Here is a 24,598-nt window from a genome sequence, read left to right on the forward strand (position 1 = left end):
TTTGTTCTGGCAGCCCTGGCAACATAGGAGCCATTATGGAAAGATAGCAGTGTCAATTGCACAGGTCCAGCCCTATCCTGTGCACAGCAACCTCTGAAAGCCTTTTGCATGTAAATGAGATCACATTTCTTCCTATGTAAACCCATCAGTGGCTCACATCATCCTCCCTTGATAGGCCTATCCATTTCTAATGCCCCAGCATTTTTAGTGCTTTCTCTACTTCTCACTCTCCCCAGCTGCCCTGGGCTCATGTTTTCCAAACATTATGCACTCTGATACTTACATATTGTTTCCACATATTTTTCCTTTCTAACTGAAATTAGGTTTCAACTCAAAAATAATTTCTTCATGAGACCTTCCTGTTGGAAACGGTGACTGAATTAAGTTGCTTGAGCTGTCCTGCAACAGAGGTGATGCCTCTCCTGGGACCTTTCAGTGGAAATGTGCTGATTAAAGATTGCCCAGTTGCTATGGTGATGCCCTGTTTAATAGGAGGTTCTGTGCCAGCTACAGAGCTCTCAGTTCTTGACCTTGAAGTTCAAACGCCACCTGCCCAAGGATAGAAAGCTATGGGCACAAGCTGATAATCACAGTTGGGCTGCTCACATCTATCACCTTGGTTCTGCTTGTTTTGAAGAAATTTTCTCACAGTAACCCTTTTAATGTTAAAACTATATGATAGACATGCTGAGATGGTTCTGGGTTGTCCATCCCTCATCAGGGAATGGAGAAACACTGGGCCCCAGCTTTTTCTCTATTTGCATGTCTGTCTTTTCTTCATCTCCTCATCATCCTGTCTGGAACCTGAATTAAGGGCCATGCACGTTGCAGCAACTTCCTTGATTGCCTTATGTAAAATACTACTCTCCTCACTTGTTTTGCTTTTCTCCCTGAATAACACTGATCAGCACCTAGCCTGACACATCATCTCTCTATTATCATCCTCTGCAAGCAGAGGAGTTCCTCAGGTGTAGGAATTATATCAGGTTGTATCCTTAAAGCCTGGCACTGCAGAGTTCACAGAAGGAGCTCAACATATGTTTGTTGAATGAATGAATAAATGTTTTGCCATATACTTATGGAACCCAGAGATGTAAATTTTCAACAGCTACTTCCAAGGCATGTCTGGCTGATGTTTTCATTTTTCTCTGTGTGACTATTGAGATTGAGCCCATTTCTCACAAATCAGGCAAATTGCTCCTCCCCTCCACACTTCCCACTCTCTCTCCCAACACTTTGAGCCTCAAGAGACACATTTCCTAAATGATAAATGAGCTCCCCTGGAGAGACACCGCTCTCTTATTCATCCTTGTATCCCCTATAGAGGCTGGCATTGAGTAGGCGTTCAGTAAATATAGATTTAAGAAATCAACAGGAGATTATTTTCTATAAAGAACTGAATTTTAGATTCAGCTAAATTTCTCCAATGAATCCCATGCCCTTCCAATAGGCCATATATTTGGTTTCAATGATCTTTCAATTTACCCAATTGAGGCAGGCATCCACTGGGATGGCCCCCAAACAATCCCTATCTCATGGTTTTTGTACCTTCTTTCCCTTGAAAATGGCTGAATTTAGGAACTCAAGGAATAGAACAGAGCAGAAATGATGGATACTTCTGAGAAAGTTATAGAAAGATAGGCTTTCATCCTGACTGTTCTTGCTCTTTCACTCTTGAATACTTATTTTGGGAAAAGCCAGCTGCCATGTGGTGAGGTGGCCGTGTGGAGAGGTTCACATGCGTGAACTGCAGAGCAGATTCTAAACGCCAGTGAGCCTTGAGATAACTGTCACCCTGATTGAAGTCTCACGGGAGACTCAGAGCTGAAATTACCCAGAGCATCTTTCCATGAGCCCTGACCCACAGAAACTGTGCAATAATAAATGTTTGTTGTCCTCAGTCACAGAGTTTTGGAGTAATTTGTTATGTAGCAGTAGATAACTGATACACCATGCTCTGGAAGATGCATCACTTGTGCATAATTTTTAAAGTGTTACTAATGTGAAAAGTTAACTACAGACATTTCTTTCACAGGCTAATATACAAAGGGATTTGCCCCCTGACATCTGAGTTAACTTTGTAAATTTGTAAAATTTATTTTTGTGTATAAATTTACAACAGTGGCCAAAATGTAATTTATAAAACTCTTTTGTTTGCTGACAATTTTCTGAAAAATTTTACACATATTTTCTCATTTAAGCTTCATGAAAATCCTCTGAAGTAAAGTGCTCTCAAATCTCCCCATTTGAACTTCAGAAGAGCAAAGGAACTGGCAATGTAATTAATTCTCCCAAGGTTGGACAGCTACTAAGTGGTAAAGCCAGATAGGTTGGTTCTAGGGCTGAACCCTTAACCATCAGTCTGTACCGCATCTTAGACAAAGAGGCAGATCAAGTAGAAGAGTAAAACAAGTCAAAAAGCCTTAAAAACCAGCCCCGGGATGGAAGAGTTACTTAACTAGGACTAGAGATTTTATGACTAAAAAACAAAATGATATCAATCTCGGGTGGATTTTCAGAAGGATTACATAAGATAAATGAGATCATACACAACAAATGCCTAGCATACTGTCTGGCACATGCCAGTATAAACAAAAATATGTAAGTGAGAAAAGAAGATAGACCAGAAATTACTGCTGGGAGAAAACAAATAAAAAATAACTTTCCCTTTCTGGGAAAGGGTCATTCAGATCACTAGAAAATCAAGGAGCATTCCTTGATCAGGCTCCTGAGTCATTAATTAGGTCTGCTGACACATTTCAAGTCTTGCTGACAGCTGCAGTGTAAAGGACTATGACCTCACCACATCTCTCAGGATCCAGAAGCTCCCCAGAATGATTCCCAGGAAAAAGCTTTAGAAGTTGTAGAAATAACTTGATGATCAGATGTATCACAGAGAAACATAAAAAGCATTTAGTTGTCATGGAGCCAGGACACCTGGGTTTGAATCTTTGCCAGTATTTCGTATCTGTGTGACTCAAGCCAGGTCATGAGTTGGACGCTCAGCGATTCTAGATTTCACCTTCTATCTTACCCAGGGCTCCAAGGAAAAGATGCGAAGTGACTTTTCTACGTAGTTTGTTTTGGCACTGAGACCTCTCACTATCTGGCCCTGTGCCTGGGTCATTATTGGTAGTTCCACTGTGCCCAGAAATTCTGGAACTTTCTGGCACAGCCAGAATCTAGTGTGCTTCACAAGAAGTTTTATTTTGTTTTTCTGTCACTATTTTCCCCAATCTGGTCTAAGCAATGGCACCTAATGAGGTACAGGATCCCTTTCTGACCTCCATCCCGAGACTTATTTGTTACTTAGAATTAGGTGCCTTCCAAAGTCTGCCAGACCAGGCAGGTGCATAACATTTCTAATCAGAGTCCAACCAATCCCAGAAAACATGTTTCAGTGAAAAATGAAGTGGCTAATGGACTAAGTCTAAATGATTTGGGGCTGGGTAAAAATTCCATTTTCCTGGTTAAGACCATGTGGAGCTGTTAAATTCACTTCTGAGATTGTTTATGGGTTTGCATATTAATCTTCCTGAATGTATACTTATTACTCTACCTATAATTTGCTGAAAAATCAAACCATGGGTAAAAAATAATACATAATCTCTCAAATATATTCAAAATCAAAAGTGTAAGAACATAATTTGGGACCTCAGTACATATTTTATAGTTCATAAAGGAGGGAGAACAACTTCTCTTGAGGGCCTACTCTGTGCCAGGCTCACTTATAACTATTATAACACTTATAACTATTCTTGTATTAGAGAAAGAAAACTGATGCTCAGAAAAGTCAACAGTAGAGTTAGGGTTTGAATCCAGGTCTGACTGAGGCTAAAACTCCCCCTTTTCCTATGACACCAAATGGTATTAATTCCTTTCCTAGAAAGGCTAATTTAGAATCTGCAGTTTTTCACCTTAATCTAATAAATAAACCTGATTATGTTTAAGGAATTCAAAAGGATGGCAACTGCCCAAATTGTCAGCAAATCCATCTGACAGTGACAATGATAATGAGGACCAGATCCACTTGACACGTGCTTATCTCCGGTGAGTGGTGAGTGTTTCACCAGGCTATGAAGTCAGTGTGATGACAATATTGACTGCTGAGGTCTTGCCTGGCAGAGGTGGGATCTGAATCCAGATAGTGAGTCTGACTTCTGGGATTGTGCTTTCTTTAATCATCTCTCTATAGCTGTCAAAGTAAGTGGAACAAAGAAGGTCACCTAAAAACTAGCTACCAGCACACAGGAACTACTGGATGGAAGACAAAACACAGGAATGTTGCAAAGACTGTGCTCCCGTGTTAATGGACAAGTAGAGAGGGACTGTTCCAAGCACAATGGGCAGTGGTGTGGATGGTGATCCAATCCAAAGTCTAGAAGTCACAGAGATGTTAATATGTGAAAGTGATAAAGACACCAATGGAATTAGCTCCTCAAATAAAAGAAGGGCTGTATGGCAAATCATATCAGAATGAACAGAGAGGGGATTTTCTGAGGATAGCGTGAGGGTAATTTCAAGCAGAAACTACAATGGAATGGGTCTTTCTTTCTGATCCTTAGAAGGAATGTGTACCCACCTCCTTCCTGAGATGGGCAGCCTGCAGGCCTTAGCCCAGGAAGCAGGTCCCCAGTCCTCTGGCTGTTGTCATAATTTCCTATTACAAATACTGAATCGAAAGTGGGGATGGGGGAGGGGGGTTGGGTTGTGGCAAAGAGGTAGAGAGCTTGCCTAGCATGCGTGAGGCACTGGGTTCGATCTTCAGCACCACATTAAAAAAAAAAAAAGATATTGTGTCCAACTATAACTAAAAAACAAATACTAAAAAAAGGGGGAAGGGGCTCAATTTATGAGGCTGGTATCTTCAGGAAATATCTGTCTGGGGTTTTCTTTTAGGGGTAGGAATAGTGTAATAGTCCTTAGTTCTACTGATCCTCAATTGTTTAAATCACTATTATCAAATAGTTTCCTTGTGGCTATGTAAGCTAAAAAATAGCTAATCTCTCTCTTGCTGTATTAAGCATGCAGGATAGGGTACTGGTTATTTGGGCTCCAGGTTGAAACCCAGCTCTGACATTTAACAGCTGTGTGACCTCAGCTGTGTACCTGTTTCCTCATATGAAAATGGAGATGTTATAGGTTATACCTTCTGAGGTCATTGTAAGTGTACCAAACGACAGCCCTCAGAACAGTGGTGGCATATCATAACTATAGATAGATGCTATTGGCAATGACTGAGTTTATCTTTCAGTTAACTCACAATTTAGGTGGCAATCTTGAGCTAAACCCAACCAAAATTAGGGCTTGTATTCCCATGTTAATTATGAAATTGGCATATGTGAGTAATGTCATTATTCAATGGAAAGAGTCTCCAACCCTCAAGAAATCAATTTAATTCAAGTAGTAACTATTTATTGTATTGACATATTTACAAAATATTACAAAGTAAAATACCACTCTAATTCACCATATTACACAAGGGCTGCATACAGGCAAGACAAAGTATATGGAAAACACTTACTTCTGTCTTTGGTATTAGAAATCTACACAAATCTGCAGCATTTAAAGTTTCCAATACAAAGTATTAAACAAAGATAAAGTTGTAATCAGTAATGTCATGAAAAGGGGCTTTAATATCCTCTGCTCTGAAACCCCCAGTCCAATGAAATGCAACAGGAAGACCACACACCATTTGTAAAAGCGGAGTCTACTGACTGAAATAAACAACACATGCTACAACACTGTACACAGGAGCATTTCAATTTGTGTGACACTGTGCTCTCCATAATAACATTTGGCTGACAGTAACAGACATAACATTCCCTAGACAAGAGTCACAGGTAAGACTTTATAGAGAAGAAATCCACTCCAAGAGTGCACCTTGGCAGTGTAACTTCACTATACAGAACATTTTGTAAAATACATTTTCATGATAGTTTACACATATACAAAAACTTAACTGGTTTTAGCAAATGATAATTTTTCTAAAACACAATCACAGTTTACATAATTCTGAGGTAAAGGTCTTGAGTCTATCCTAGATGAGAAGACCTAGCCCATGAGGGTCTCTAGATGGGGATGTGTCCAGTGAATATCATGTTCTGGCACCTAGTGGATTGGGGGAGAAGGCAAGCTATAGTTACTTCATTTCAGAGAGGATCCAAAATTTCAAAACTCAACGTTCCTAGTTCAGCTCTGTGAAGTTATAATGCTTGAAAACAAATTTTTCCCCCAAACAGGAAACACTCTCCAAATCTTGTCAGAACGTGATTTCTACTATGGAGGAAGTATTTCATCAGGAAAGGGCCAAGTTAGTGTCTTAATTGCCTCAACTGGGGACTCTGTGCATCCCAGGAAGAACATATTTAGACCCCTCACATAAAAAAGAAGTGCAGGCCTGCTAAAATAAATCCCCTTCAAAACTCATCTTCCCACCAGTCAGTACATGTCCAGAAATGCCTGCAGATGGGAAGGCCGTAGAAGCTCAGTGAGCTTCCTTCTGTCCCAGAAATGCATGAAGGACCCAGGTGTACTTTCCTTCCAAAATCCTCAACAAAGTAGTTTGTGCTATGGTAGAAAAGAAAGTAGTCTTAGAGTGGTTTGTGCTGCTCTAAGAAAATGTGGGAATCAGCAGATATGTTCCAGGTCTTTCCAAGAGGGGAAGAAAAAGGCATATGTTATCGATACTGCTGCTACGAAATGATTTACTATATATTATAGCCCTTGGTCTGTTTCTGTAAACAATGCCACCTTACTCAGACTATTGGCAACTATTCATAATATGCCCAGCCAAGATTATTTCATCAAGTCAAGTACTACCAAAATAACCCTATGAAGTCGTGAAGGCTGTGAAGATTTAATATGAAGACACTCTCTTTCATGTGCTTTCCCCCCACTTTTTACAAAGACGTCTGCAAATATAATCAAGACATCAAATGAATAATTAAAACCCTTCTGGAATATATTCCTTATGATGCAAACCAGAGCATTTGCCTCATATGTTTATCATGAGTAACATCTGGGGGTAAAAGTGTTTGCTGGGCAATGAGTCACTTGTTGGGCAATTTAAGACAAGTAATTCTGGACCTTTCCAGTAGGCTGGATCCTACCCAAATGGCAGAAGTCTAATTTTTCTTCGTGCTGAGAAAAGCAAAATTGAAATTCTGCTTCTTTGTGCCATCATAAACCCTGGTGAATGGAAGGTGAGAATGAAGTAAATATGCATTAGGCATTTACTAATGGTGGGCATTTAATGGTGTCTGACCCAATGAAGTAAAGAGAAACCTGAACCAATATGTTTGCAGGACTCTTTTTAGAAAGAAAAGCTTTTGGCTTTGCCCTGGCTCCTGACAATGACAGACTGGCAGGCTGTTTCTTGCACAGCTCTAGGCAAACCATTAATCTGTCAGTACCAAACATCTTTAGAAATCCCAGCATTAAGACTTAGGAGGGGAGAAGGAGGGAGGATATTGAACAGCCAGAAATTCAGCTTTTTAAACACTTCAGTTAATTCATAATGCTGTGCAGGCTTCTGTTTATCCCTTCTCTGAGAATTCTGGTCCAGGGTCCAGTGCTGGATTGGAATTTATTCATCCTCTTCCACATATGTGGATGGAAACCATCCCACCTAAAAAAGAAAAGCAACCAACATGATGTTGCATCTGGCATTTCAAAGGATTCTACAAACAGCCCTTCATTTTCATAATACCCCAATTAGACTGGGGTTTTATGCCCACTATAGGTAAAGACAATGGGTTTAACTGTTCTTAGAAGCCTAATAGATTGAGTGATTAAAAACAGAGGAATAAAGTAAGCTTCAACAATGAGTTAGAATCCCTTAGCACACACAAAAATATGTAAATTAAGTGTAACACAGTCTCAAGTACATAATGACTCCTATTTCTGCTGTAGAACTGGGTGTAAAGACAGTACCATGTCCCATTCTTTCCAATTGGGATCTGCAGCTCTTATCGATATCTGACACTCCACATAAAGCACAGGCTCTGTGGCTGAGGTTCTGAAAAGAACTAAAATACTCCTCAGCTCTTCCCCAAACAAGAAGCTTGCTGCCATGAACTTTCTTGATGTCACTATGGTATTTATGCAACACGTTTTCAGTAAGGCATGACACTGGTCTCTAAACCAGCGGTGGGTGGCATGAAGGCTGCGCCACGATGGATGCCCATCATGCCTCCCACTGGTCCACTTCAGTCAAGGGCACAAGCACTTGAGAGCCACAACTCACCCTGCCATTCACTTCTCCTCTCCACCAGCCATTTGCACTCATCTTTGTGTAAATCTTCACCACATCTCCTTTCAACAAGGAGAGTTCTCGCATATCTCTTGCACAGAAGTCATACCGAGCGATGGCGATGCCTAGCACTTTCGGACTTAGTACTGCAAAGGAAATAATGGGAGTCAGAGTGGACATGGGGTGGGTGAGCAGCCATAAGAACCCAATCAGAAGAGTGTGACTGATGCCACCAAAAGCACAGCTGTGACTTCATCACAGCCAGTGGTGGTGGCAGACAAGAGCTTGAAACAGCACAGTGGCTGTTTCAATTCAATCAGCCGTGGGCGAATGCCTTTCATAAGTTTCAATCATTGTTCTGCTTTCACATTCTTTGAATTTTTAAAAACTAATTTTTGGAAAAAAAATAAAACTAGCTAGTATCTTGAGTTACTATCTGAAAAATGAAATAAAAGAAACTTTTGCAAAAAGCTGCTATGGTGGCACAGTTGTCTATTTCTAACTAGAACCTCTAAGGTCAAGCTATGTGTTTTGTCTAGCATCTACTTTAACTAATTCTCAAATAACTAAATTTTTCACTCTCATGAAAGTCTGTCAAATTGATGTCATTACTTCTAATTAAATAGCATTTGCCCTCCTAACCAAACTTTTTATGTTAAGACTCTTTGGGGATAAACCTAGTTACTGTTTTGTATATAATTTATGTGAGAGTGTGAAAGAAGTTTCATTGAAAGAACACAAATACTGCCTTAAAGAAACCTTTAACTAAAATGTCTAATCAAAAATAAGTTGTCCAGGAATTCAACTCCTGTATTCAGAGATTTTTTTTGTTTGATTTAATATTTTTGAGCCCTCCTTTCTCTGAACGGAAAAGTCCATTCAAGCTCCGCATGGTTGGAGTCTCTAGAGTTTCATAACAAGTTTTATATCAACTTCTCCACCTGTTGTTCTTTGGGCTCATAAACTGTTTTTAATTATATGTTCAGTGATTCTGAGAATCACTCATTTGAGATTGGTGGGACTTTATAAATCTTAAATGGTGAAGGAGCTTCAGTGTAAGAGAAAGACTGGGAAGCTCCATCCACCTGTGTGTTTAACAGTTCCCAGTCCCCAGGCAGCCACAGCTATGACCCATGTTGCCCTGGAAGAGTGTGCCCACTTAGCGACAGGGATCTCTGGCCTATTAGTTGTGGCTTTGTAATGACAGAAATGTTTTTAGTCTCCAGGTGTCGATCAAAAGATAAATGAACGGCAATGCTGTAGATTTCAGAACTGTAAAGGGAGTAAAAATGGGTCATTTTATTTTACTGTTCAGGACACAAACCATTTTAATGGTTTTCTTACTGAAAACTGTCCCATTGCCGGGGCACTACTCTTAGAGTCAGTGCACATAAAAACACCCCTGTGATGGAAAAACCCAATCATCAACTTAACTGTGTGACCTTGCACAGGCATCTTAACCCCTCTAGGCCACATTTTTCTCATCTATAAAATGAAAGGTTTGTACTAGATGACTTTTAAGGTCTTTCTATTTCAAAACTCTATGATTCTATTGGGACTTACAGGCTAATTTTTTTAAAACCTGTAAGACAACATATTTTACTTAGCTATAATGTTGTAGCCATTAAACTCTCTAGCTAATGACAGAAATCAAGGCCAAAATGCCTGGGCAGAAACTAAGAGATGTAGGATTGATAGGCATACTTTCAAGCAATATACACTGAATTTTATACTTCTATTTGAAAGTAAAATTACGATTTGGGTTCTTTTTATTTTCTTTGTGGAAATACATAAGCACTGTCTTTTCTCACCCAAAGTTTCTAGACCTCAAAAAAATATTAATGGTTTTGCAGAATACTTCATCTCCCTTTATACTTCTAGTTCCCATCCCTCTCCCACCACTACCCACAGACACATTATAAAATGTCTCATTGAAATATATGGCATGAGCACACACGCAAAAAACAGAGAAGTGAAATGTCATGACAAACAATGACTTTATGACAGAGAAGAGTAAAGTGCATGGTGGTAATGGAACTCTAGGGACTGTCTGTGAGGAGATGTATCTATATGAGAAGCCATACACAGAAGTCAAAATATTTTATTTGCAAACAGAAGCAAGCTGGAGAGACATATAAAAGCAGTAAAGCAGTACCTGACCAGAAAGGAGTGGAAGAAGGGGGAACAAAGCTGTAGTCTGGAGGAGTTACAAAAGAAAAGCCACAGAACAAAGAGGGGGCTTAGAGAAAGAAAGAAAAAGAGAGAAGCAAAAGAATATTTAGGAATTGGTTAAAAAAAAAACTCAACACAACTATTTTGTTGTTTGTAATCATAAGATAATTATCACATCCAAGTTGCAATATCAAGCTGCGTTTTCACCCATTGCTCTACTCTCACTGTTTCTGAATGAAGAACAAGTCAGACTTTCACATTTTGACATTTTGATTCACAGGAATTCCATTCAGAGTGGTCTATCCTTTAACAGGCAAACACTGCAAACCAATTCCACGTTGCCACCATTGAACTTCATCCATACAAGGTTGGTCACAAGGACAGCCTTCTCATTTTGATGTGGTGCACAATTTCCACTTTGTTACAACAGTAGGAAGGGGATCCCATAAATTCTTGATATAAAATGTATTTCACATCAATACTAGTGTGAATTAGTAGTGTCAATGAAATATGCAGAACCCATCGAAAATTAAGAAAACCACCCAATTTATTAGGAACCACCCTCAACTCACAATCAAGCATGCACATCTCAGGTTATTTTCAAAAGAAGAAAAATGCAATTAGAAATGATAACCACCCTGAATTTTACCATATCTGGCAAATAAAGTACTTATATCCTCCCAATTATAAAAAATGTACAGAAAAGTTTTATGCATTTGGATGCTCAAAACTTTTTACTTTACACTCTTAATAATAAGAGCTAACAGCCTTTATCAAATGTTTATCAAGTTTTAGATATCATGCTCAATATATTCAGTATTTCATTTAATCACTACAATAGCTCTAGGAGAAAGATATTAATACTATTTTCCCTTTGTATCTGAGCAAATCCAGATTCAAACCCAGGCAGTGTGACCCCCAGAGTCCATCCTCTTAACTGATGCTGCCCTACTCTGTCTGCACCTTCTCTTCTGTTGCAGGTACCTCCACAGACAACTGCTAATGCCAGGTGCCATTACCATGGACAAGGAAGGCAAGGGTTATAAGCTTCCTCACAATATTCATTCTTCCCTCTTCCATATAATAGATTACTCAGTTCAACTATGTTCACCCAGCAGAAGATTGCATTTCCCAGTCTCCCTGCAGTTTGGTACATCTGTATGGCCAAGTTCCTGGTCAATGAGATAGATGCAGAAGTATTAGAAGGTAGCTTCCAGGATCTTTAAAGACAGCAGAAATGCACCCTTCTTTTTAGTAATATATTCCATTCTGCTATGTGGCATGTGAAAGCTATCATCTTGGTCTATGAAAAGGAAAGCCTCTCTTTCAGGCTAACAGAGCACATGCTTGAAAGAACCTGAGTTACTCAAGAGTTCCTGGAACAGAGACGACCTGCCCTTCTCTCCTGCCTGGGCTGACTACCACTAGGTTTTTACAGGAAAGAGAAACTATCTATCCCGTTCAAGCTGATTGTTTTGTCTTCCTGTCATGTGTACCTAGACCTAATCTAAACTGTTACAAAAAGTTTTCTATAACCAAAGATGAGGTAAAAGTGGGCTAAACAAATGCCAAAAAAAACTGGGGAATGAGTTTATAAAATCTTCTGCCTCTTTTCAGGAAATGGCTTGACTTTGAGAGTCACAAAATTCTCTAAGAACTAAGTTTCTTGTCAAAAAGGGGTTCTCAGAATCCCTAATAGCAGTAACCTATTGAAGGGATTAGCAGATCCCTGCCAAACAGACTAGCCATGGGAACTGGGGGAGAGTTCAGTTGCTTTTAGAATCACAGATCTTGAAGCTTTCACATGTACAGGGACACATTCATGACACACATTTCTTGTGAATGGTCTCACAAGTTCACTTTGTACTTGCCCCGATGTATCAAGATTCTTTTCTATTCCATTTGCATGTCCTATACTTTAAAACATATAAGTGTGTTGGTATATATACCATCACAAGTAATTTTATAAAATGCCCAATGATGGCTATGCAGTAGAACTGATATCTTTTCACTTTCTTGAGACTATGATACACCCACTGCTAGAGACAGAGAGGATGCCATTTCTAATAAATAGCACACACCTTACTCCATTATTGGCAGAAAATCTGGGGTCAATATTCCTATCTCATGTCTGTGAGAACATAAGACAGAGGCCTGCATTCAACACATTACTCTGGCAGGTATGAGAATCTTTCTCTTTGGAGTGTTCTCTAAGTGTCATCCTTGATTCCCTCTCTGGGACTACTTCATTCATAAAGAAATAAAAAAAGACTATATTTCTCCAAATTTTCTAATGAAGGTAATTTAAAACTACAGTCTGAAATATAAGAAGAGATAAGTTATCTCTAAAAGGGAAAAAAGAGAAATCAATAGAAGCACAATTAGGTGTAATTTAAATAATCTCAACAATAGGTAGATAAATTAGATAGATAACCTGTCTATAATCTTAAACTATCTAACTTTCCTGAATATGGTTATTGCTTCACTGAAGGACTTGAATATCTGTTTCAATAACATAATATGAGAGTGCTACCCTTGTCTCTAAGACTCTTATAATTATGTGCATTCATGTCAAGTATCTAGAATTCAAACATTCTTAAATCTGATTGAAAATATTATAATTTCAACTAAATAGTAGTTAGCTTCTGCACCTCTGTGGGCTTCATTAAAACATTTCTTTTCCCCCAATGAGTGAAACAGATTCTTGGATATGCCTTCTGAATCTCCTCTAAATTCCAGTCTGTGACTTTCAATGTTTTCAAGGTATTGCATGAAGTAGAGCCATTTTCCTGGATTCAACATGTCTGAAACAAAACTCATCACCTTCTTCCTTGGAGTCTAACTCAACCTCCCATTTTTTTTTCTTCCCTCCTTCAATGACTCCATTAAATGACTCCCCTGCACTCTTTTGAACCACCCTTGCTCTCGCTGTGGACTAAGTCAAGTGCCTTCTACCTTTTAATCCTTCACTAATTCTCAGTGCCCCCATTAATTCTAACCTCAGACAAAAGCCCCTCAAGTGGTCTTTTTGTTTTTGACTTTCTTTCCATCTGTTCTAAATTCAGCCTCCCAGATACTTACCCAAAATGGAACTTCTCTCATTCCATTTACTAAATTATGAAATTTAAACTCTTGACCTGAATTCCACAACAATTCATAATCTGGCTCCTACTGCCTTTCTAAACAAATCTGCTACAGTTTTCAAACAGGAATTCCTTTCACTTAGATCTGCTTCTTACTCCCCCTTGAAGCCCTTAGCTATATTTCCAACCCAGAATTTCTCCGTATTTTGGAATATAGGCTCCTGTCCCTGGTCTTAGCTAACCTTAACTTCCCCCTTTCTCAAAAGCCCAGCTCTGGTACCTCCCTGAGCCTTTCTGACCAATTGAGACCATATATGTCCCCTCTCTGTCCTTTCCTAGATATCTGTTAGGCATTTGTACCATTGCACTTCTGGGTTCTATTATTTAATGACTGCATGTACTCCAGTTTGTATCACCAATTAGATGTTGGTTGTGGAAGGCAGGGGTCAGTTCTTATATGCTTCTACAACCCCCGCAGGATGGGGACCGGTGCTAAGCAACCAAAGTTGCAGAATGGACAGGAATCTCAGCAGGGTATTTAATTTTGCAAGTTCCTTATGTCTCCTCCCCCTGTTCATTTAGCTCATCTTTTGCTCACTTAACTGCTCAATAAAACTTCCAACAAAGGCTGGCAAAACACAAAGGAAAGTATGTGAAATATATTCAGGTTTTATTCCCCAGGCTTCCTGAGAGCCATAATCTATCAGTGATATTCCTACAATAACTATAATTTTTTCAGAGATGCTGAACAGCTATTAAATACTGTATGTCTCACAGCATTAACCACACTACATGCCTGAGGAATCTTCCTAGGAGTAAAAGGTTAATCGGTTTCTCCTGCCACCCAGCGTATAGCTGTCAGCCAAACATTTTAAGGATTGGTAGGGATGCTTTCTACTTTTCTACACGTGTAGCATGACTTACTGTTGACACTCTTCCTATACGTCAATTTTCACTGCCTTTGGGTCCTTAATTCCCTAGAGATGGAAAAATATTATTTGAATATCTGGCACCTACTGAAACAAGAATAAAAGATAACATGTTTCCCTAGGAAAGTATGGATTTAAATCTAGACATAAACAATATCAGAATACAGCATTTGATAACATTAACTTGCAATTGTTTTAACTTGTAAAATATATTTATATCTATACTGAGAATATATCCACCTGTCTCTACACAGATATGCAGATGTGCAGTCCCTTCATCAAACTTCTCCTACTTCACCAGGTTCACATCTAACACAAGAATTATTGGTAGGATAGGACTGTAGTTGTAGCTTAGTGGTGGAATGCTTGGCTAGTATGTGTGAGGCACTGGTTTCTGTACTCAGCACCACATAAAAATAAATAAAATAAAGGTATTCTGTCCATCTACAACTAAAAAATATTTTTATAAAAAGGATCATTGGTAGGTGCATGTCTTGGAATAGAATTAGGAAGAGCCCAGGAACAATGACATTCAAGTGGGAATACTTAGGTGGTTGTCATCTTCTGGACTCTTCATTCACTGCCTAGTATTACAGGTAACCTCCCTGCTTGTGCACTACGTTATTTTGGAAACTTCTTGAGACACTAACTCTTATCTGTATCAATACCCATGTAGATAATATTAAATTAATATCGAGCCCTTTTTGATTGAAGTAGTCATTGGCAAACTGCATGCTTCAGTTAAGAGTCTAATTTCCCTCCATCTTCAAACACTTTCATATTAGCACAGAGGGGGTAAGAACCCAGCTCAGAGAGACCCTGGAAGCAGGGCTCTGGTGATTCCACATATGTGTGACACCTGGTTGTCAACTGGGCTAATGTTCAAAGAGAGTATTATTATCAATTGAGTGGCTCATCATTTAGTGGCTTAATGTTTCAATTAGGAGCTATTAAGAGCACAAATAGTATTTATCAACTTTCCAAGTTAAACAAACAAAACCTAAAGTACTAACATTCTCTAGTGGGAATAGAAGTTATCTGTTAAATAAACACAGAATAGAAGTCATCAGCATAGCCATAACTGATTGGCAAATCATTAGTGGATATTATTCAGTTCTAAGATTTGACCAAGAAGAAAAAGTCACAGAATACAGAAGTATGTCAAGTGAATGAAAAAAAGAATAGGTTAGCAGTAGAATAAAAACATAGTAGTCATGATCTCTCATGCCTGTATTTCCATAGTCAAGGCTAACCAAGAATTGCTTTAAAGTATTATGATCTGCCTTGATAAGGTACTAATGTTCACGAGCAAATGAAAATATGCTCAATTTTCAGTAATATTTGAAATTTGTACAGAGAAGAGGCTGGGCTCAAACAACACTCTTTTTTTTTTTCCAGATCTGACCTATTTTAAAAATTTTTAATATTTAAAATTTTTATTTGTTCTTTTTAGTTTTACATGACAGTGGAATCTATTTTGATATATTTATACAAGCATGGAATACATCTTATTCTGATTAGGATCCTAGTCTTGTGGATGTACACAATGTTGAGATTCACTGTGGTGTATCCATACGCCTCCATGGGAAATCTATGTCAGATTCATTCCACTATCTTCTTCGTTCCCCTTTGTCTAATACATGGTCGATCAACATTCTTCCTTAAGATATTGGTTATCAAATGTTAAAGTATTTTTGAAATAACAATTATCCATTATGTGTATCAGAGAACTTCAGTTTAAGCATTCACTAATTATTTGCTGTTAGTTTAGACATGATCCAATATTCAGTTTTTAGATGTAGCAAGCATATGCGTTCACACTCATTTAGGTAACAAAAAGCAGTTAGCAAGGCTATCAGGCAACTGGACCAGTGGTATTATCAGCACGGTGACCTCCTGCATTGGCTGCCCTGCAGTGTCTAGCTTTCTTCCTGAAGACCTGTGCTCCTGTGTGAGATGCTTTGATGAACAGGCCAGGAGGTTCTTTTTGCCAAGACTGTCTACAGATGGCCTAACAGCAGAAAACATGCTGAGAATTTAATGAATGTTTAATTTAAAATTGTGATCCTTACCCTGATTTTATTTAGAGCTCAGGCATGTCTTCTTTTTAAACTCCCAGCAACATTCACAGACATAGTATCAAATATCTTCTCCTTTAACTCTCCCAAATAAAACAAACTAAGACTCCCTTGTTTAGTGTTTATTGTATATTTTATATGTTATCACTAAAAATAGGAATAATTCAGATTGGTTTCACTTAATAGAGGGCTGACATCTGGTAAATGGAAAAAATGTCTATTAATGCAAAATTAAACATAGCAAGTAAAAGTTATGTGTAGGATACTAGGAAAAAATAAACAGTACTTGGTATTCAACGCTACACAGTACAAACATATAAAGCTATTAGGAAAATAAAATAAGTACAGTCTTTCCTATTGTTTTGGAAAATTACATCATTTGACATCACTTTGGGATTTCAGATTGTTTGTAGGCATAAAGTTTGTCAAGATGTGAAACTGATTCTAAATCCATATTCTTTAAAAATAAAAACTACCATTTATTAAATTACTAAGGGAGCAGGATTGTGCTAAGTTAGTAAAGGAGATATAACAAATAAGGAGGACCTCTGACTTCAGAGGAGCTTACAAATTAGTGGGGAGACAAACACATACAGACATTAGAGATAGGAAAATAATTCATTTTGAATCAAGAATGCTGTGACTAGACACTAGAATCTGCTGTAGCCCTAAAAATATAACAAAACCCTTCAATCTTCCACTTGCTCCTGCCTAAAACTTGAGAGTCATCCTTGGGTCTTTTCTTACTATGATACCTCCCATCTGATGTGTCATGACATCCAGTTGAGTCACCTTCAAAAGCTATCACCTAAATGGCTATATATTGGTCCAAGCAACCTTCATGACGGGGCCTGCCCTGACATTCTGTAAAAGTCATGGACACATATCACTTGTGCCCTGTGATGCAGGCAGAAAACAGGGTTTTACAAGGTGGATGACAGGCAAGCAGAGGAGTCAGAGAGTGCACACAACCCCAGAGACTCTCACTGTCCTACTTTTTAGATTGGACACGAATGGTGTGCACGCATAGCAGTTCAAGTCTCAGCAGCTGGCTCTACATACTGGTAGGGAATGAGGAATGTATGTGAGCTTGTAACAACAGAAGCTCCCTGGTCATACAAGTGGGCAGGTTAGAAAGGGGCACTCACTGGAGCTGGTAGCTGGTATCAGCCTATTCAACAGGTGACTGGAGAACTGCTGAACCAGCTCTCTGCTACACAGTCAAAAAGAAGGAAAATGAGCCTCCAGCTTCACTCATCACTTAAATTACTCAACGAGACCAGGCACAACACTAAGGTACAACCATCTTTCTCACACCTGAGCGGCATTGTCTTGTAAGTTTTCCAGATCATTTCTCAATTTCTAACACTATATAATTATTTTTTAATTTATTATCTGCCTTTCCCACTAGAACATAGGTTCCACAAGGACAAGGAATATTTTTTGAAGATATTTTTTCTATCTTTTTTGGGGGGTGGGGGTACTTGGAATTGAACCCGGGAACACTGGGCTACATCCAGAGTCCTTTTTTATTTTTTGAGAAAAGGATCTCACTAAGTTGCTGAGGCTGGCCTTGAACTTGTATCCCTTCTGCCTCAGCCTCCCAAATCACTGGAATTACAGGTGTGAACTACCTCACCTAGCTAAGGCAGGGAATTAAGTGTGCTCCATTTACTGCCATGTATCCTTAGCAATTTGAATAGTACTTAGTCTAATGTAGGCTCTTGATAAAGATCTGTTGAATGGTGAATGTAGGGATCTCTGGAGGGAGTTATTTGTGAGCATGTAATAACTAAAGAGATGAGGAAATTGTTTGGTTAATTCAAGTGTGTGAAACTGTGTCCTTTGAGGAAGAAAGATAAGGGAAAGGGGGAAATTAACTGGGAAAGATTGAGTTTTGAATAGGGAAAAGTTTGAGCCAACAAGTTATGCAATATTGAAATTTTGGGGCTCAGTTCTAACAAATTGGAGTGTATCCATAGAAGTGTGGCCAGGATGGTGAGAGATTTGACAATCATTTATATGATAAGGGATTAAATAATAGGAAGGAAAGGAGAGGATAAGGGAGGGAAAGGGAAGAAACAAATAGTGTGGAAAAGAGCATATCTGATGACAGTTCACCATGGCGCAGAAAAGCAAATTTCTTTTTAATATATTTTATTTCATAGTATATTTTGAAGTTATCTGGGTAGGGTGAGAATGTAGTGTATTCATTTTGAACTATGGTTAAGTAGCCACAGTAAGCCAAATTTCAGGACCAATATAGGACAAAAAAAAAAATCATGTTCAAAAAATAACTGAACACACTTTTTTTTTGAAAGATAGGTTTCGTTATTTTCTTTTTCTTTCTTTTTTTTTTTTTAGTTGTAGTTGGACACAATATCTTTATTTATTTTTTTATGTGGTGCTGAGGATCGAACCCAGAGCCTCACATGTGCTAGGCGAGTGCTCTACCACTGAGCCACACCTCAGCCCAACTGAACACTTTTTGAGTGGTGACAGACATGAGGTCACCTGAGTGTTCAAGCAAAGAGTGAGGATGACCTTTTAAAAAGGTTGTAAAAGGCATGTGTTTGCAAAAGCCTCCACCAGGGCTAAGAAGGCTGGAAAGAATAAGGTGTGGAGGTAACAGCAGAAGCCTCAGCATTTCCACTTCCTGTTGAGGCATCAGGCTGTGCTATGCTTCATGTCAGGGGTGTATGTGCTACAGTGTGTGTGCACAAGTAGCTCAATGGACAAAACAATGGTTGAAGGGGTGAATGGATAAAAGGAAGCCACAGCTGGGTCTGTACTCAGCTTCTCAACACCAAGAGGAACAGAGGAGAGCTGCAGACTTGCTTCCTAAAGCAGATTGGGAATTCAGAAGGGAATTAGCACATCAGTGATACATATCAGGAAAAAAGAGGTCTCAGCATGGACCTTCAAAGCTTGGAGCCTGGTCACATTTTTTAAGAAGAAAACTGAGAATTCTTTTTGATGTAGAGTGGGGAAAAAAGCAAGTCCTAGTCTCGGGACTGTCATAAGAGGGCATTGTAGTCAATTGGGGAACATTACACACACACTAACTACACTGAGACCAGTTTTTAAGGAAGAATATAAGGTTTCTGAGAATGGACAGTATAAAAGATAAGAAATGCTAAGAACACAAATACTACTTCTTGAGCTATGAAATATTTAAAAAATGGTTCTGGATGAGGTTATCTAAATCTGTAGAATTCATATTGGTAAGTCATATTCTGAAGGGATCCTGCAATACTGGTTACTGATTTTTAAAGCCATGAGGCTCAGGATAAAAATGCTTTATAATAGCCAGTAAAACTCTCAAGGTAAGTAAATAAAAGCAGGGCACGCGGGGGGGAGGGGGGGGCAGGGTTGTCCAGCATGATCTAATAATGAAGATGTACAGCTTTAGTTGATCAGCTGTCCAAGTACTGAAAGTTTTGTGGCCATTACAAGCACATTGAGGGGAAAGAACATAAAAATAACAAAAATGTTGTAATTAACTTAGCCTCTAGATGACTGTGCATATCAGAAGAGAAGAGTCGAAGCCCAAGCAACAGGAATGGAAACCCAAGCACCAAGGGAAAGCAGGATGACTTCATAAATACAGTAGAAATTGTCAGATGAGACTAATATAATGTCTCACTCAGGGCCACAGTTGGGGGTACGTGGAAGAGGTGGCAGGAGCCATGATAGTAATTGCAGGAATCCAGGCATATAACTCTTTCTGCATGCCAGATGCTGTTCTGAGTACTCCACACCTACTGACTCTTCAGGTGTATACTATGAGCATATTACTATGAGGCAATGTTGTATGATCAAATAAACAAGGGAAAATGTCACTTTCCCAGAAGGAAAATATCAGACAAACAACAATTTTTGTATATTTGTTTAACAAAGGAGACCTTTTTCATGGTGATTCTTGAGGAAATGGAAGCTCATGGAATACTCCATACTAATGTATGGAACAGAGGTTTGAAAAATATTATGTCCTGCTAATTATCAGATTGCGCCACCAGATGAGACCATTAGGTTCTCTTATTATTTATCATATGTATAAGGCAGTGTTTCAGACAAATGGCTTTGTAGGCATTGCTTGGAAACCTGAACCGGCTCCAAGTGCTTCTTCCCTAGAAGACAACGTATTTCACTGTGGGGAAAGAAGTGACCCACTAAAATACCTCATGTATTTAAGGCACTATTGCTCTTGTGACTCCCATCGAGAGTTGCCCAAACAATGCCAAGTCCTCTCATAATTTCATTAAAAAGAGAAAAATTAAAATGGGGGTGGAAACTTTTAGAGAAGCTAAAACACAACACTATGAGACTGTGTTGTGTGTGACAGCACCCCCACCTCATAAGGATATTTCTATTCAGAGTCTGTGCATATGGCCTTATTTGAGAAAAGGGTCTAGGTTGAATTTAAAGATCACAAGATCAAATCATCCTGCTTACAGGAGGCCCTAAATGTAATGCCAAGTACCTTTCTAAGAGAAGGGAAGATATAGAAAGTTCAGGTAAAGACCAGGCAGAGACTCATGTGTCTATATACCCAATACCTAGGATTGCCGGCAGCTCCCCAGAGGGTAGGGAAGAGACATGGTGTGGATTCTCCCTTGTGGCCTTCAGAAGGAAGGCCTGCCCACACTTTGATTTTGAACTTCTGGCCTCCAGAACTGTGAGACAAAAAGTTTCTTTTTTATAAAGCACTCTGTGATAGTTTCTATGGTGATCCTAGGAAACTAATACAATAAGTTTAAAACTAACATTTAAGTTACCAGAATAAAATTAGATCAAATCAAAATCAAATGACCAAGGAAAAAATGACCTAAGACTGAGGCTAAGACAACAAGATTAAAAAATAAGGATACATTAACATCAAAATGTTTAATTAAAGTAACTAAAAGCTAAAACCAAATTAAGTGTATATTTTAGGAGCTTGAATGAAAGAAATAATAAATAGCAATACATAATAATACAGAGTGGTTAAGGAACTATTAGGATGTGTCAGGAATTATCAGGAATAAGAATATTATATTCTGGATATTGTATTTTAATATTGTTGTATTTAGATAAAATAAATATGAATGACACAAATTCTCCAAGCCCAAGTTTCTATTAAAAACAATGATAAAAAATGAAGCATAAGCCTTTTGTCCACGGCTAACAGACTAATAGCTGATGAGTAGAAGAAGAGAGACACTCAGGAAAAGGCAGGCCAGGCTCTGGCTCTGTCTTTTTGCAAAGTCATTTATTTGTATGATCTCAAGGAAACCTTTGTTGATTTTTGAAGAAGTGCTATAATGTTTGGCATCACACCAAAAGGAACATGCTGATCTCCATTTGTTTTCAAATCCACTCATCTTCCTGTATTTTAACTGCACTTAGCACTCCAATGCTTGCCTTAGGTTCTGTCCTTAGGTTCTGACCTCACTTACTTAGCACCTTCTGGGCACCTATAATATTCAAGGCACTGTGCAAAGTACAGTTGAGAGGAGCTGGGACTGTGGATCAGTGGCAGAGTGCTTGCCTTGAACATGTGAGGCACTGGATTCTATTCTCAGTACCACATAAAAATTTAAAAAAAAATTATTCTACTTCAACTCCTTTATCCAATCAATTCAACTTCTAGAATGTATTCGTGTCTGCCCACTGTTCTCCTCCACTGTCACTCTCAATTCTTGTCCAAACTACCTGCAAACTTCTCACAAATTTCTTCAGTAAGCTGCTAATTCATTCCCTTTCTCCTCATGCCTTTCCCTCTTATCCACTCCTTGGAGAAACCAGAGATCTTTTAAAACAATCTATCTCAGTTCTTGTTACTTGCTGCTTATAAAACTTGAGAAAATTCCCACCAGAAATATCAGAATCCATTCATGATGTTCCCAAAACATTGACTCCTTCTCAAATTCCATATATATATATTTTTCCCTGCTTTAGAACCTTTGCACAGGCTACTTCACTGTGAAGTTTCCCCTATTGCCCACCCCTGCACCCTGACACCCTTCTAGATCATTATGTTTAGCCTGAATGACATTCTTCAAAGTCTTTCTCTGACCCCTCAGGTTAAATGGGCTCTTCTGTCATACTCTGACTTGTGCTTCATCTCTACTAGGCTTATCAAAATCTGAGGTTATATATAAGTCTTCTGTTTTATGTCTGTTGCTATTCCCCAGATTGTCTATCTCATTCACTATTATAATTCCAGCATCCATCATAGAGCCTGGCACATGGTAAATGTTAAATTCTATTTGTTGGATAAAGGAATGAGTGAACGCATAAGCAAGTGCAATAAGGTCATGGTGAGGGACAGAATCCTTGAAATAGGATCCACTCAGCACATGCTGTTATTCTACATGTTCCTAAATCAGTGACAAAATTCCCCTGCACCTGGAGCCAGTGAAAAGGAGGACACTTCCACTTTCTTCCAATTTTTAAGATACAGCCAGCAGATAGGATCATCTCCACATATAAACCTTTTTCATTCTGAAATAATTCAGACATAAAGGAGGAAGAATATAGCCAATAGAGTTTCTGTAAATTTCATGCATACTCTCCAAATGTTAACATCTTATAATGTTTGCTTTATCAATCTGTTTTTTTTCTGACCCATTTGAGCATAAATTGCAGACATAATTCCATTTACTGCTAAATACTTCAATGTGTTTCTTAAAAACAAAGACATTCTCTTCTCTTATATAACCACAGTCCAATTATCAAAAGAAGAAAATTGCACTGATAAAGTAGTTACTTCACAGAATTTACATAAATTCTGCTCATTGTCTCACTCCTGTCCTTTATAGTTATATATGTGTGTGCAAATATAAGTATGCTTATAAATGTGTTATAATTTTTTCCACCATAATTCAATCCAGATATTACGTGTTACATGTAAGTTGTTATATCTCTTTAATGTGAAATAGTTTGTCATTCTTTGCCTTTAATGACCTTGACATTTTTGAAGAATACAGTTATTTGTAAATGTCATTCAATTTCCATTTGGCCACTTCCTCATGATTAGATACAAATTATGCATTTGGGAAGCAGGAATACCACCCAAAAGATGGTGTTCTTTTAAGAAGTATATGAAATTTATTTGTCCTATTACTGTCGATGTCAATTTTGATCACCTGGTTAAGGTGTTAGTATTTTTCCTTTTATAATTAGTAAGTTTTTATTAAAGGTATTTTGATATTATATAAATATAATGATAGCAATTTTTAAATTATATAAGTCTGCTCTGAGAACCAATTACTTTTGCATAAATATAAACTTGGGGAAATAGTTAAGATGTGCTTTTGGGTCACAAAATAGCTAAGTGTGCAACTTTTCCTTCTCTAATGGTCTATTAATATTATACATTACCTTCTTTTCTTGTGCATATGAAGAAAGGAACCATTTAGAAGTAAATTTGTCAAAGAACATAATAAAATCTCTAATTTCATTCCTCATTTATTGGATAGGAAACCTAAGGCCCAACTGGCTAACTGACTTGCCTAAGATCAGGCAGGTAGATACTTAAAAGCAGACCTGAAAATAATTAAGTGTTCATTGTAGAGCAAGAAAGGCAAATGTCAATATATTGTCCTTTGAATATATAAGCCCTATACATTCACCTAAAGCAATCTAAGCAGATTTGCTAGGACTCTTTTCGAAAATAACAAACTTCTTCCAAAAATTCATAGAATATCTTCTGTGGAGCCACTATAGAATCTAGGGAAGTACAGAAGGTCACTGGGTTCCATCTTTGTTTTCTTCTTCACTTTTGGAAATACTCTTAAGTCATTCCAAAGGTCAAGAAAAACATCCTATCATCCTGGGATACAGTCAGCCTATAATAGGCTGCTAACCTAGAAATGCTATACTCCTTGTCAGTACCCTAGATGCTTGTTTAATTCTAATCAATATCTATTTACATGTTATTTTTCATGTGTATAAGGTAGTTCCATCAAAATATCTAATTTTACATCAAAAATTGTTTCAAAAAATGCTAATCTTGACCAACTCAGAAGTAAATAGACTCTATATTGCCCTGAGACTTCTTTTCCAAGATGATTATATGACTTAAAGATAAAATAATAG

General features: G+C 38.2%; 1 protein-coding gene across 4 annotated transcripts in view; it reads right to left on the bottom strand.

The window, feature by feature from the left end:
- Positions 1 to 5,389: 5,389 nt before the first annotated feature.
- The window catches only part of Vav3 (vav guanine nucleotide exchange factor 3), a 348,664-nt gene continuing 329,455 nt past the window's right edge, over positions 5,390 to 24,598 (bottom strand). For 2 of the 4 annotated variants that reach the window (XM_015502627.2, XM_048814633.1), the window contains 2 exons: positions 8,249 to 8,400; positions 5,390 to 7,630 (listed from right to left, as the gene is read on the bottom strand). In XM_015502627.2, coding sequence (XP_015358113.1) covers positions 7,589 to 7,630; positions 8,249 to 8,400 — 194 coding nt within the window. In that variant the 3' untranslated portion in view covers positions 5,390 to 7,588. The other 2 variants (XM_048814637.1, XM_048814635.1) reach the window with 2 other exon arrangements.

The sequence above is a fragment of the Marmota marmota genome, unplaced genomic scaffold, assembly GCF_001458135.2.
Source record: "Marmota marmota marmota unplaced genomic scaffold, marMar, whole genome shotgun sequence".
NCBI classification, from domain to species: domain Eukaryota; kingdom Metazoa; phylum Chordata; class Mammalia; order Rodentia; family Sciuridae; genus Marmota; species Marmota marmota.